Below are 13985 nucleotides of genomic sequence, written 5' to 3'. Positions count from 1 at the left end.
AAAGATGATGTACTGATAAAGTGGTGGCTTTTCACAAGCAAGATTCGGCCATAAACCACCACATGGTACACGGTGAAGCCTTGCAAAAAGTCATCCGCTTTGTTGTATCTGTTATATTCGATCCAAAAACATAACTGGCTATGCATGCCAGGCATTATATTATTGAAAAGCAGGACAGTATTTCTGTGAAAGCCAAAACTTACCCCAACAAAAGAGCAGCTGATTCGGCCTTTTTGGAATGACGATAAGTAACATTTGCTTTGTAAGCATTATCCCAAAACACACGTACTCGGCGGTACTCATTTCGGGGATTCCCCATCAATAGATAGCCAATCCCCATTCGCTACATAAAGTAATAAGTGATTTAGCTAGTCACGTGACAGCCCACAGAAGTGTCTGCGTGGGAGGCCAACTGGTTTGTCACGTCAGCCTTGGTCAAAGAAAGATTTGTGCAGAAAGAGCGCTTCTCCTTAACGTGTAGGAATGCAAAGAATGTAGACATTCTAGTGAATAAAACAATGGTATTTATAGCTATTGCTGAACTCTGTGACACTTAGCCTGCGACAACAGCCGCCTCTCGTTCGCTCCCGCTACTACGTGCGCACGTAATACCAGGAGCGAATGAGAGGCGGCTATATATTTGCAGGCTATTTGCAACTGTAATCCAGTGATAAAGGGTTATTGCGGTCTTGTTTTAGTTCATCGAGAGAAAATGGTGGGCGAAAACGCGCTGGTTGCTTGCGCCATGCACTTGCAGCTTTCGTTAAATAATTATCGGGGACCATCAGGCCCTAATAAAACAAAATACTGCAGTGACCTTTCCTAAGCTTACTTCAAAAGCCAATGCCAGAGTCATAAAATTCTGCTTGTGTGTATATATATATATATAGCAAACCCATCAAGGCTGCCAAAGAAACGGTACCGTCACCTCCTGGTTCTCGTTAAAATTCGGACGTAACGCATTGAGGATTCCCAGACGGTTTGTTCTTGTAATGCCGTTTTAAAGAGTGATCTATTTCGAAGCGAAATGACTACTGCGATAAAAAAAATTCAAATGTTTCAGCGACATGTGGCATTTACGAATCTGACCTTGATAATCACGATTACTTTGACGCCCTTGATTATATTTAACCCCTGTTCAATCGTGTTGAAGATGTCAGTGATGAATAAGTCAGGACAATATTTGGTAAATAATGAGGAATGGCCCACTGAGTCAAATCAGTACAGTCAAATGGCTTGAATTTACGGCTAGCCACAAAAACGGAATTTAAAAATAATGCTTTTACCCCGGGGGGGGGGGGGGTACTCAGAAAAGTTTTATACGGGGAGGCTCCGCCCCAAGTTCTAACCCCTTACCCTTTTATATACCATTTTTGACAGAAATTGTACCCCTTCGTTCCTTAACTGAAAGGTTCCCTTTTATAACTTAAGAGACATGGCGTGGACTTAAAATAGGACGTTTTCTTGTCATTTTTATGCGCTTAATAAATAAAATAATACAGCCATAAATCGCGCGAAATTTTAATTAGGCCCTTTTAAATAGCCAAATGACAGATTTCCATACCCTTTCATATACTTAAACTGTGTCCTACCCTTATATACCTGAAGCCTGAAAAGGTCCCCTTCGGGCGGAGCTCCCCGTATAGGCCATTATAGGGAGTACCCCCCGGGGCTTTTACGTGGGAAATACTAACTGGTTAGGGATGGACCATTATTTTTTTTGGAGGGTTAGGGGGGTATGAAAAATATTGAAAAACTTGTTTGCAGGGCCTAGAAAGACAAAATAAATTGTTTGCAAATACGAAATATATAACAGAATATAGTTAGCTTTTCGAAAAAAAACTATTTGCAGAGGTGCATAAAGTAAAAACAAGTTTGCAGAGAAACATTTTTCATAGGGATATGGTGCCTGTAAAGTCAGTCAGACAAAGTTCGTTATCTTAAAGAGAAGTATGGTACTTGGCTCTTGAGCTGAGTCGGATAGGCCTTTAGAGAGGATAGACGAAAGAGGTGGGGCATAAACTAGAACAAGAAAATAGAGAAAATAGACAAAGGAGTAGCTGTCTTTGTTAATTATCAATTGTCCACAAAGTAATCTTTGCCGTAATGCTAAAACTATTTTAAGATCTTAGCATACAAATGAACACGTGCGTTCAGTTCACTTGTTTAACAACAACTCAAGTCACCTGTTTTTGTCTCTTACCGAGCTGTTGGCTAAACTTGTGTATTACTTTTTTATACTGCTTTACTCTTATTCGCAACTTTTTTATCTTGTAACCTCTTGTAACTTTTCATACTTTTTGCTGAATTTTTACCGGGGATAAATAAAGATTACCAAGATTACTAGGAAGGATCATAAAAGGATCATGAAGGGGCTAGCCCGATGCACTAATTTGGCTTCCTTTGCACATTTTCCTATCAAACGTTCATCATCATCATTTCTTATCGCCCCCGTGGGAGCATAGGGCGTCCACCAGTTTCCTCCAGCGCACACTGTTCTTTACTTATGCTTTGGCTCTTTCCCAGGAATAGCTTACATATTACATATTATCAATTGTACCCAAATATCAACACGTCAAATTCAGTATGAAGTCACAAAAATTTTTTATTTAAAAGTGCGCTACTGCGCACACTCAGTTGCCCGGCACACCGCTATGTCACATTTTTGTAGTCGTGTAAGGTTTTTGGGGGGGGGGGGGGGGGGGGGAGAAAAAAAAAAAAAAAATAAAAAAAAAAAAAAAAAAAAAAAAAAAAAAAAAAAAAAAAAAAAAAAAAAAAAAAAAAAAAAAAAAAAATAGAGAAAAAAAAAATACAACCCCCCCCCCTCCAAGAAAATAATGGTCCGTCCCTAAGAAAGTTTGAATATCGGCAATACCCGCAACAAAGGGTGAATGCAGAAATAAACGTTAAAAAAGATCGGAGAAAAAAGAAAAAATGGATTTATGGGGAAAAATTACCCTGCCCCCAAGCCGGATGGAGGGTAATTCATTGAGCATCAGGCTCAATTGCTGGTGTATGATTTTCTTTCCCGTGCGACTGGGCCGGCGATGATCATGTACGTCATTCCCAAATCTATTAATGGTCCAAGTGATTGCGTGGCTCGCATTCGCGTGTCTGGTCGAGGGACGGCTGAATCGACTGCATTCGCGTAATTGTTATGCGATTATTGGGTGATTGCCGAGCATAACGAGAAAGGGTGGAGAAGAAGACTGTGAATAAAATGATAAAAGTATTGCATTTTATAGTGCTATTTTATTTTACATCACGACATCCAACGTTTTTGACATGATATTTCGAATTCTTGACCTATTGAGTATTAGTAGAAACTCAGCTCTGTTCTATAAGAAATCCGCGAATCTGATCGGTTCTCCCACTGTTTTCTATTCGCCGATAGAAAACAGTCGTTCGCACGAGTAGCTCTTTAAGGGGTAAATTTTCTTGATTTTTGTCTTCAAAGTGCACAATATTGTAGGTTTTGGACTGCAATCCTTTAGAGTTTCTACTAAAACAATTAGACTACTCGCCCTCGTTTTCTATGAGCGATAGTCAACTCGGCTGCGCCTCGTTGACTATTTGCTCATAGAAAACTCGGGCTCGTAGTCTAATTGTTAAATAGTCACGCGGCTATGGTCGATGGGCGGGTGTTTGAATTTGAGCCCATCCGGATTGTCATTACCACGAGCACTTTATAGACAACTGTCTTTGCGCTGGTTGTTCTATTCTGTGCGGTATACACTCTGCTGAAGAGACCCAATCAGGTCGAAACAGCTGGTCCAGAGTTTGCATTTTTGACTTTCAGTTTGGACTCTAACATATCGTTGTCCCGTTAAGGTTTTTCATTTCTACGTAGTGTCAGCCTTGCTGCTTATCTTGTCTCTGTATTTTTACTGATCATGAATCTAACTTTTTTGCACAGTTTCCCGTCGCTTCTGCACCCTACATGCATGTAGTTTTCGCGTGGCAGTTTTTTCCATTGGCTTGTTTTTCTCTTCGCACTCGATCCTTGAACCAAGAGAAGAGTGGGACCGCGAAACTGATGACACAAAACAGCTATTCTGCATATGGTAAGATACCAGATGACAGTCAAATATTGTGAAATGAATACATCAGATTTATTGTTATTGTCACATAATACAACAGAGGGCCTCTCAGACGACCCAGACGTGACCCACTGTAATCAAATCTTCTCTGGCTCACATTGAAAATAAAAAATCTATCACTCCAGACATTGATTAGATTTGTAAATATAATCTGTCAATAGTTCAACGATATCGTCTCTACGAATGTTCGGTTTCTGTAACACTTTAACGAACTCTAAGACAGTTAGTCCAGGCCTTCTAGTCTCAAGGCCCTCTAATAGCTGTCTTGAAGGGCTTCCGGATCCCGACGTTTTAAGTTCCTTTTCCAATTCCCAGATGTCTTCCTGTGCATACATGAACTCTGAAGCCACATCCCTGAAGTCTCCCATCTTTGTTCCTTCTGGCTGCTTGTCTAGTCGCTTCCACACTCTGTCGTACGTGTCTAGAGAGAGAGACTTGAGTTCTTTCAAGGAAATAAGAACTGTAAAAAAGAAAATAAATAAATAAATAAATAAATAAATAAATAAATAAATAAATAAATAAATAAATAAATAAAAGCTCTTTAGCATATAAGATAATGTAGGAGCGCCTCAACGTGCGGACCGGGGGAGCGCAATTGAGGTATCTTCTGATAAAAATACTTGGTGCCGCAGAAATGGCGGTAAGTAGCAACCCCAGTGCTTAAAGCAGTAAAAGCAACCTTTTATATTTTATATACGTTCCTTTGATGATGAGATTGAATAGCAAAGTAAAAGCAAGGTATATGTTATATTTTTACTTACCTCCCATTGGCACGACACTCACAGGCTGTGCTATGATGTCATCTAACACAGAACTTTCCGTGACTCCCCCAAGTTCAGAGTCGCGGCATGATCTACAGATGGGACGACACCTTGCCCATTTGAAATAGTCCACAAGTTTTTTCCTCTTGGCAATGAGTACAATCGCTATTAAGATGAGTATGCTCAAACTTACAGCCTTGATGACTCGACTCTTGTTTTCGCCGCTGCTGTCTGACACAGACCCTTTGTTTTTATCAAAAGCTTGATTGTTTTTGTCTGTATGGTCCCTTTTTGGTGCTGTTCCATTTCGTCGCTCGATCGCAGTGGGTCCAGTAGTTGGAAGAGCGAGGGAAGTCGTGTTTTGATCCCTGGTTAGATCCCTTGTTTTGGTGTTGCCAAGATGTTCATGTGTCGGATCGTGAGTCGTGGTTGAAGATGGTACTGTTGTCTGTTGTGATTGGCTTTCGCTAGTCTGTTGCGTAGCGGCTTGATTTGTGCGCACATTTATCGCGCCATAGTTCGCTTTCTTCGTTGTCCAAGCTGTTTGGCATGCTGACTCGTGCCTGGGTTTGCATTGACGATGTCTTGGTAGGCCCTGGGCTTTGCATTGGCCTTCGATTTGATCTCTACCATCCCAACAGCAGATAGAACATGGCAGACAATCAAAGACGAATTCACTCTCATAATAACCATGGCTACAAATGCCACACCGTGTGTTTTTGATTGCAGAGCAGTTTCGTGCTACTGTGCGCCCAACTGAGCACAAAGTACATGGCTTGCATTGTTCTTTACTGTAGGTATCGGAATAGGTTCCCTCCCGACATGCCACACAGTGTAGATGTGTTCCATATTTGGCAACCGTCCCGCAAGGAATCGAGGGTTCCATTCCGTCAGGGCAGTCAATACAAGCTAAGCACGTGTCGTTCTGTGCTGCTTTATTGCTTCGCCACGTGACTTCGTCATCTTTGCAACCAAAGCAAGAGTTTGTCTGTGTTTGGAGCTATGAAAAGATAAAAAGTTTAGAATTTTATAGTGAAATTTTTCCTGAGTAATTTTAACAACGAATAAACAAAATGTGACAAAAAATACTATGCTACAAATAACTAGCTAGTGCAAGAGTCCTAAGCTTAAATACAAACATTCGTCCTGACTCTTTCTGAGTCGTCTCTGAAGGAGATAATGCCACATGGTACAAAGAAATAAAAATATTTCTCATTTCTTTTATCTCACAGCCATGAACTGACCGAATGAAAGTAATCAGGAAATGTATTGTTGGCGCGTGTCACAGATCAGAACACACGTCATAGGAGTGGAATTAACAAAATGTCCGACCAATGCCCGCGTCACGAAACGCGAGGTTGTCTCTTTATTCAAGGAAAATAAATTATCCGTAACAAATATATCAAAGTAAATGTCTACTAACGGCAATTAGGTCCTAACAAAACAAAATCCTGTCAGAACACCCTTTCATCAATAGGCCTGCGCGTAAAGGAAACCTACCAATGCTGCCACAAAAACAGTCTTCGTTAAAATTTTGACGCAACACATCTTGTAGTCAGTCTTCGTTCACACGGTTTTTTTCTGGTTAGGTTGTTTTGAATTTTTTGTTCCGGAGTAGAACTGTCACTGCAAAATAAACAGAAATCAATCGTTTCAACAAAGAGCACGAACTGGTAGCAACGACTCATGTCTTAAAATTTTTATCTAATCGAGGCAAACCTACAAGACAAAATAGTCAAAATACGGAGTTTTAAAACGGGATTAGGTTGACATACACTCCTAATTTAAATTCTAATTTACCTCTCTATTTGGTAGTGAAGAATAAGTCATGAATAAGTCATGACTTTACCTAAAAATAAAAGAGAACTTACCGATACGGTTGTCTTCAAATTATGCTTATCTGAAAAAGCACGAGCTTTAAAATATGCTGACGTGCGAAATAGGAACTGGGTGTAACCAGATATCAAGACGGGGAATCCCCAAGGCAATGAGTCAGCGTAGGTTTTTTCCCATGAGCGCGAGCGCGCAGAAGGGTGAAACGGGGATGGGAGGTTTGAGATCACGTTCGTTCGTAGTGCACAACGCAAAACAAAACATGGAGAAAATCGCGGCTACTGGAAAGGAACAAGGGAGGGAAAGGCACGAGAGCCGGTAGTCCCCTTTGCAGTCAGCCGACATTTAGTGGGAAGACGCGTTGCGTGACCGGAGTAACTGCTGCGAATATTTGCATCATCATACAATTCACCAGTTATTGCTTCTCTGCGGAGTCCCCTCCTTTCCCAAACACACAGTCAGCCCTCTAACTCCCCTTCCTTCGTTACATCTACAGCCATACGTTTGGCGTCTAAAATGGTACGCCAGCGTTCGTTAGGTGATCGGCAAATCAAAGGCGGAAACAAGACCGAAGACAAAGTCAGCATAGGTTGCGTTTCATGTCCTTTCATTTAACCCGGGATTTAATTAAACGATCCTGCGTGTGAAACTTTAACTTTGGATCCAAGAGTATATAAAGGTGTATGTGGCATAAAAATAAATAGAACAATGCATGAAAACATGAAATTGCCGAGTGAACATATGAAATATCAAAAGCACTTTATCGAGGAACAAATTCCCCTTTCCTTGCTGCGGAAAAACGACAGCGAGAGAGGCGTCTTGGATGGTGTTGTTAACAGCAGCAGGTTACAAGGTGAGATATTAAAGACTGAAAAGACCAGTGACTGGAACGAACATGCATTTTTAAAAAACCGTGACTGATATTTAGAAAATAGATAACATTGAATTATCGAAGCTTGGGAGAACGAAAAATGCTGCCGACGATCAGCAATAGCCGTAGGCGAGTGTTTCCATCATTACACCGCTCTTTCAAAGGTTATCACAATACAAGCATGAAGAAAAGTTTTCTATTTCTCTTCAAAGAAAACTGCGAGAAAAAGAAAGGAAAATCACTGGTTTATTGTGATTATCAAAATAGAAATTCTCTTTTGCTCTTTGCTCGCGGGATCGCGTGGTCAGACTGTTAATATCCAATCAGAGGCATAATTCTGACAGTCATGCCGTGACGTAAATTCCGATTCGTCAAGCAGAAATTATCATTCTGAATTTCGAATAAGTATTGCAAAGGTTAAAGTTATGTAGTCGTAATTCAAGTCGAAATGGACGGCTTCGAAACTGCTAATACGGTAAATATAGTGTCAACTGTTGTGTAGCAAATTTTGTGTATTGTTTAGTGTACTAGCTTTGCCTTAACAATGACTGCGGCGGTTTTAGAAATCCGCTTTCCTGTTATTTTGAAGGCAAAAGACAAAGAAAACAGTAGAAGCGAACAGACATGCCACCAGCCGCCAGATGCTGGAGAAATCCAACAGCAACTTTTACAAACGCCGGAAGAAGAATCGACAATTGATAGCCAAGAACCACCTTCTCCAGACCAACCAGCTGAGATTCAAGAGAGTACCTATGTCGAAGAGGGGACGAGTACTTCCTTTGAAGGCGACACAACCGCCTTAACTCGACGGGCTGAGGATTCTGTGCAAGGTCGGGTGGACGATGAGGTCCATGAAAATCATCAGAGAGGTAACATGATGCGCAAGAAGTCAGTCAGACAACGTTTTCCAACCCAACTAGTTGAGTGTCAAGAGCGCAGCATTTTCTTTGAAGGAGAGATGGGCAGTTCCCGACGAGAAGGCGACAAAACAGAAATTACAGAACAACAAGTTCGGATCTTTGACGGGGCTCATGAGAAACATCAAAATGTCGACATGAGGCATGTGAAGTCAGAATCAGTCAGTGAGCTGAGTCACACACTCGGCAATGGTGTGGCCTGTGTTCAAACAACATCTTTACAAGACAACATCTCCATTGAAGAGAGCACGAGCCCACCAGAAAGCACGCTTCTTGTCACGGGTCGACATAAAGAGCATTCCAAAAGAAAAACTCCTGTACATGGTACGTACGAAACTAACCAGTGTTTCAATTATATACATATTGTAACTGTTTTGTCGTACTAATAGTGTTTTATCAACGGCAAAAGGCAATGACAGGCCAAAAACCATAGCTGCATGCTGCAAAAATCCATGTTGTCTGCCATTCGAGTTTGAAGTTTGCTCAACGTTGTGCGAAGAGATGACGCATTTTGCAAAACTGAATGTCGTTGTGCTATTTTACCATTTAGCTGTGAAAAATAAAACCGTAAACTAGAATGATTTTGAATTAATTTATTGCAGATATGGTCAAACCCCATTTCAAGGCTAGAAGTGCGTAGAGTAACCTGTTTCTTTTGAACACGATATTCAGTTGAATTGAGATTACAAAATATGACGCCAAAGAATCAAGCAGCAAAATTGCATTGGCGTGTGTAACTGCTTGAAGGCTCCGGTTTTTCAACTTACATGTTCAAAGGCAAAGTAGTAACAATAATATAAAGCCACAACTATGCTCTTGTAGAGGCCAAGCTGGTTTGCTAACTGGGTGCATGTCACCTTTTCTCAGTCACTGAGAATCCTGAATGTTTATTTGTTTTTTTGAAAGTAGCACGAGGGGAGGACAGTGTCTTTAAAACTCTTAATTCTCATTATGAAACCATAAAATGTTTCATAAATGTTTATACGGGAGGCTATCCGGTTAAATTTTATAAAAGAAATTGTACGTTTCGGGCATTTTAACTCAGTGCCCTTCTTCTAGTATCAGAAGAAATCAAATATGGCTGCGAGATCTTGAAATACTGATTACGAAAAATACGAAGAAACGTGAATGCCAAATTCATTAAAGAATAGTAAAGCCTTAACTTACGCTCATTATCTTACAGTTCAACGATTTTTTGTTATTTTAAAAACAAAGTGAGAACTGAGGAAATATGGTACTGTAGTTTTGAAATTCTCTTATAAATAAATAACGATGTGTTTGTATTTATTTTATACAGATGATTGTGACTCCTCAGTGCAGATACCTTCACCAGGTATCCAAACAACCCAATTTGTCTTTGAAAGACACTACCCGTCAGTACCCAGGAATGAAACACACGTTTCAGTACATTTTCTGCCCTCGCAGGATATCAGTATGGTAAGATTTTCATTTATTGTATGTTTTCGAAAGTTTAAAAGGCTGAGGTGTTTTCATTTCTTGAGAAAATCCAACAAACATAAATGGTACTGGAATTGCCAAACATTTTTAAAAGACTCAAGTAGTATAAAGATCGTCAGAAGAATGGCATTTCTATAGTTTTTCAAGGTAAAAACCTCAAAGCTTTTAATCAAACAGATTCAAATGGCTTCCTGCTCCTTCCAAGATGGCAGAGTGGGGCAGTAAAGTACTCATTGATAAATAACCAATTCAATTCCTTTGCTTTTAATAAAAAAGAATTATATGATTTATTATAACCAACTCCTAAAGCTTATTAATATTGTATAGTCGTTCATCTCAGAAAAACGTCTATGTTAATAAGTCATTTATAAATTAGTTCTTTATGAAACAGACTCTCTCTGCCCTATAAATACTTTTGAACAAACAACATATCAAAATTTCATACTCCGAGCAGTCATCCATTAAAATAGTGATTCCTTTTAATAAGTAACCCGTTTAGTACCACAGGCACAAGAAAACTTGATACATTGATAGAGGCTGTGACATATGAAAACTCTGATAAATTAATTCAAGAATATTAAAATTATAGCTATACTAACAACTTGAAGAGGTAATCTAGTGCACATGCTTGTGTCTGGGTAACCAAATGAGACCCTAGAAACTAGAATCAAGGAAAGTTTGTTTATTTTCTCCTTGCAACTGCTGATTTAATAATAAACATCCAAGTAAGAAGTCAGTTTTAATTACTACTCTGATGATGAACCTTTTCAAATTGTACAGTTTTCATTCCTTTTTACTAAATTAATAAAGAATATTTTTGAATGCAATTCGAATTAATTAAACGTAGTTTTTATAAAAAAAAATTAATGTAGTTGCATCATTTAATGTATATATCATTTTTTGAGGAAAGCACTAAATAAATACCTTCCATATAACAAACTCAATAATCACCTATTTTTGTTTGTTTTTTTCTTTAAATAAAAACAACATCAATAACTCTTTACGAGTAGTCTAAGTTGTTTGTTTTTATTTAGAGGTCAGAAAAAGCAGAATTAAATTTGTCCACGAGACTTGTTGTATACATTGTTTTTATTACATAATAAATATTTATGATACAAAAACAAATAAAACACGATCACTGTCTTTTTGTCTTGCTATATGGATAGATTTTGTTTTGTTTTCTTAATTTATAAAACATTAATAGATTATCTTAAATAATTCACATAACATTAATTTAATTGCAAATTACATTAGCGGATTTAAAATACATTTATTTCTTTTATTTACTCCCAAAATATTCTTATTTTTTACAACAACAACAAACAACAAAAACATTAATTGTGCATTTATTCTTCTGTTTACAATATATATAATTTAGAGTAGCACAATGCTTTACTTACAAAACGTTAATTGTGCATTGATTCTTCTGTTACAATATATATAATTTAGAGTAGTGTTTTTCTACTTTATAACACTTAAAACATACACTTACCTGAGAAAAAGGGATAATAATAATAATAATAATAATAATAATAATAATAATAATAATAATAATAATAATAATAGTACTTGGTACGCACTTTACAAGAAGACAAAAATCTAATCTATAAAATATCTATAAAAGTAAGACAGTATTGGGCTAGTTTAAAAATGGAATATGCTGCATTTGAATTATTTTGGAGGAGAAAATTTTGTTTCCCTAAATGTATTCAATGCCTACTATTTTGTGTTTAAGTTCAATTTATCAAACACAGAAATAAATTTCCTTGCAAAATATAATATAGATAAAATGACAGAAACATTGACATCTAGTTACTGCTTTTAAAATGTGGAAGTGAACGTTGAACGAGTTTATTTCTCTTTTAAAAAACATCAGTGTTTATAATTATACTGCTAAGTGTCAGCCACACAAGCGCGTCTGCAAACTGTAGCCTGCATCTTTTTCTTTAACAAAATCCTTTTTTCCCTTTTAAACTTGACATGAAAACTGAAATCTATATGTCATATGTATTGTATGTCATATGTTATTGTTTGTTTATACCATGAGCCCGTTTGCCAAAGTTTCCTTACGTTTACTCTTTAGGGGGAGGTGTGTGCACTGATTAGCAGAATGGAAGAGCAGCCAGGCACTAAGCTAGTACCATTTCGTGTCCAACACGTGGGTATACAGGAAAGTCCTCGATATCTCAACACTGCATTTATAGCAGCTCAGGTTACAGTTAGGTTCAAGTTGGTGAACCAAGTGCAAAGAAACTTCAGGCTAAAGGACCCTCGCATGGCTGAAAGAGTGAGTGTTACGTAGGTCACTGTGTTCAACCTTTACAATATGCACACTTACTTACTTAATGCAAACTGAATTCCGAATAAGTTCTAATCAAATATACTTCTTAGCAATTAAAAATTTTAAATTTAAAAGTATTCAACAAACAATAACCAAACCTCGAAATGCTTCCTAAACTAAATCGGGAAACTGAGTACGGTGTTCCTTTTGGGCGTTACGTGAATTGACAATGGTATAGCAACCATTACACTGCAATTAAACTTTTGTCAATATAAAAATTATTTAAAGAAAAAACAATTTTTTTAGGTTTGCAAAACATGTTTCAACAGAAACCTTTGTCATCTTCAGTTGAATGATATACAAAGCGTTGAAAGTTGAATAGTAGGTAGACTGCAAAATGCTAATTGAGAAAAATAGTGACAACAGAAAGTGAAAATGTGGAAATCAAAAGGATAATTTTAGATTAACATGGTGTAATTGATGATTTATGCAAGGTATTCATAGTAAAAAAGAACTACCTTGCCTCAATCATCAATTACACCATGTTAATGTTAAATAATCCTTTTAATTTGTATTCTACTTATTATTCAAGTTTTAACGCTTTGTATATCATTTAACTGAAGATGACAGAGGTTTCTGTTGAACCATGTTTTTGCAAACTTTAAAGTTTTGTCGTTTTCTTTAAAATCTTTACTTGCCTGCTATTATCAAGACCTAATATAAAATTATATATCCTAACAGGGGTTTTGAACCAAGTTTTAACAGCCTGCTTTATGGCAACCATGTTTTGACAGGCTGTCCGGTTTAAGCTCTTGATTTTAATGATATTTTGCTGTTTACACTTTTGGCATCTTTTTATCATTTTCAGTTTACATTTTCTCTTGGCGGATCCAAGATTTGATGGCGTCATTTTGTTGTGATATGACATCATAACTGACACGTGACAATCACCAAATTAAATAATCACACTCTCGTCTTCTTTATTCAGGTAATCACTGTGCCTCAGATACAATCGTTAAGTCAGAGATGTCTAGAGACACCAGGGGCTGAAGCACGAGTGTGTGTGGAGTCTCTGGGTGAGGTGGGACAACTACGCCAGGATCACTTGAGGATCATACTGGACTATGGTGAAACAACTCAGAATCTACTTCTGCCAATCCATTGAGTTGTCTATGTATGATAGCAAATATGTGGCCACTTTTAGTTTTAAACCGTTGTCGGTGGAGAGATATTCCACCTCCATCTATTGAATAGGCCACGAAAAGTACACTCACAGTTGAAGTAGCTGATCATGTGTTGTATGTGTTTATATGCGTTATAGTAATTCCTTTTATAGGGCAATTTACTGATATGAATGTTACCCTCCCGTAGAAGGTGGCTCACGTGATCTAAGCAGTCCTCAAAACACAATTATGTAGGGTCATATAATGACGAAAAGGCTTTAAACAAAAAAGAAAAAGTCAAACTGTATGTATCATGGCATTCAAAGCATAGCTTCCGAACAAGGATCGTTTCGAGTTAGTGAATAAGGATACTGCTCAGCAGTTAGTTCACATTTAATTTTTTGTCACTCAGCGAACTACGCACCTGGTTTGTAAAGCTAGTGTTGCAGGTCCACCTTATATGAAAAAAAGAAGTCCCTAAGTGACATCATTATAGACAACACAATGCATTAGTGTAATTTTAATGGTGATAAATGTTGAAGTGTTTCTTTGAACTGCGTTCACTATTTCTCAATTTAATAAAGTGTTTAAAACTAAACGA

General features: G+C 37.8%; 3 protein-coding genes across 7 annotated transcripts in view; 1 reads left to right on the top strand and 2 right to left on the bottom strand.

The window, feature by feature from the left end:
- Nucleotides 1-314, bottom strand: part of LOC144653853 (uncharacterized) — a 31670-nt gene extending 31356 nt beyond the window's left edge. For 2 of the 3 annotated variants that reach the window (XM_078513965.1, XM_078513964.1), the window contains exon 1: nucleotides 204-314. In XM_078513965.1, the coding sequence (XP_078370091.1) occupies nucleotides 204-303 (100 nt within the window). In that variant the 5' untranslated portion in view covers nucleotides 304-314. Of the gene's footprint in view, nucleotides 1-35; nucleotides 54-203 lie in introns of those variants that run through there. The other variant, XM_078513966.1, reaches the window with a different exon arrangement.
- A 3774-nt stretch (nucleotides 315-4088) lies between these two features.
- LOC144653870 (uncharacterized) lies at nucleotides 4089-6773 on the bottom strand. 2 transcript variants are annotated; one of them, XM_078513990.1, is made up of 4 exons: nucleotides 6733-6773; nucleotides 6362-6487; nucleotides 4862-5861; nucleotides 4089-4560 (listed from the first exon to the last, which is right to left on the bottom strand). In XM_078513990.1, exons 2-4 carry the CDS (start codon nucleotides 6407-6409, stop codon nucleotides 4217-4219), a joined length of 1392 nt encoding a protein of 463 aa, XP_078370116.1. In that variant the 5' UTR covers nucleotides 6410-6487; nucleotides 6733-6773; the 3' UTR covers nucleotides 4089-4216. The 2 variants fall into 2 exon arrangements, with proteins under 2 accessions (XP_078370116.1, XP_078370114.1); XM_078513988.1 differs by lacking the exon at nucleotides 6733-6773 and having other exon boundaries at nucleotides 6362-6580.
- Nucleotides 6774-7154: 381 nt separating this feature from the next.
- LOC144653879 (uncharacterized) lies at nucleotides 7155-13964 on the top strand. 2 transcript variants are annotated; one of them, XM_078513999.1, is made up of 5 exons: nucleotides 7155-7547; nucleotides 8155-8806; nucleotides 9780-9919; nucleotides 12024-12227; nucleotides 13210-13964. In XM_078513999.1, the coding sequence occupies exons 1-5, from the start codon at nucleotides 7518-7520 to the stop codon at nucleotides 13384-13386; spliced, it is 1203 nt and encodes a 400-aa protein (XP_078370125.1). In that variant the 5' UTR covers nucleotides 7155-7517; the 3' UTR covers nucleotides 13387-13964. The 2 variants fall into 2 exon arrangements, with proteins under 2 accessions (XP_078370125.1, XP_078370126.1); XM_078514000.1 differs by lacking the exon at nucleotides 7155-7547 and adding an exon at nucleotides 7945-8040.
- Nucleotides 13965-13985: the final 21 nt, after the last annotated feature.

Source organism: Oculina patagonica, chromosome 5 (assembly GCF_052425735.1).
Source record: "Oculina patagonica isolate OP01 chromosome 5, crgOcupat, whole genome shotgun sequence".
NCBI classification, from domain to species: Eukaryota; Metazoa; Cnidaria; class Anthozoa; order Scleractinia; family Oculinidae; genus Oculina; species Oculina patagonica.
This window is presented reverse-complemented; position numbering and strand designations above follow the sequence as displayed.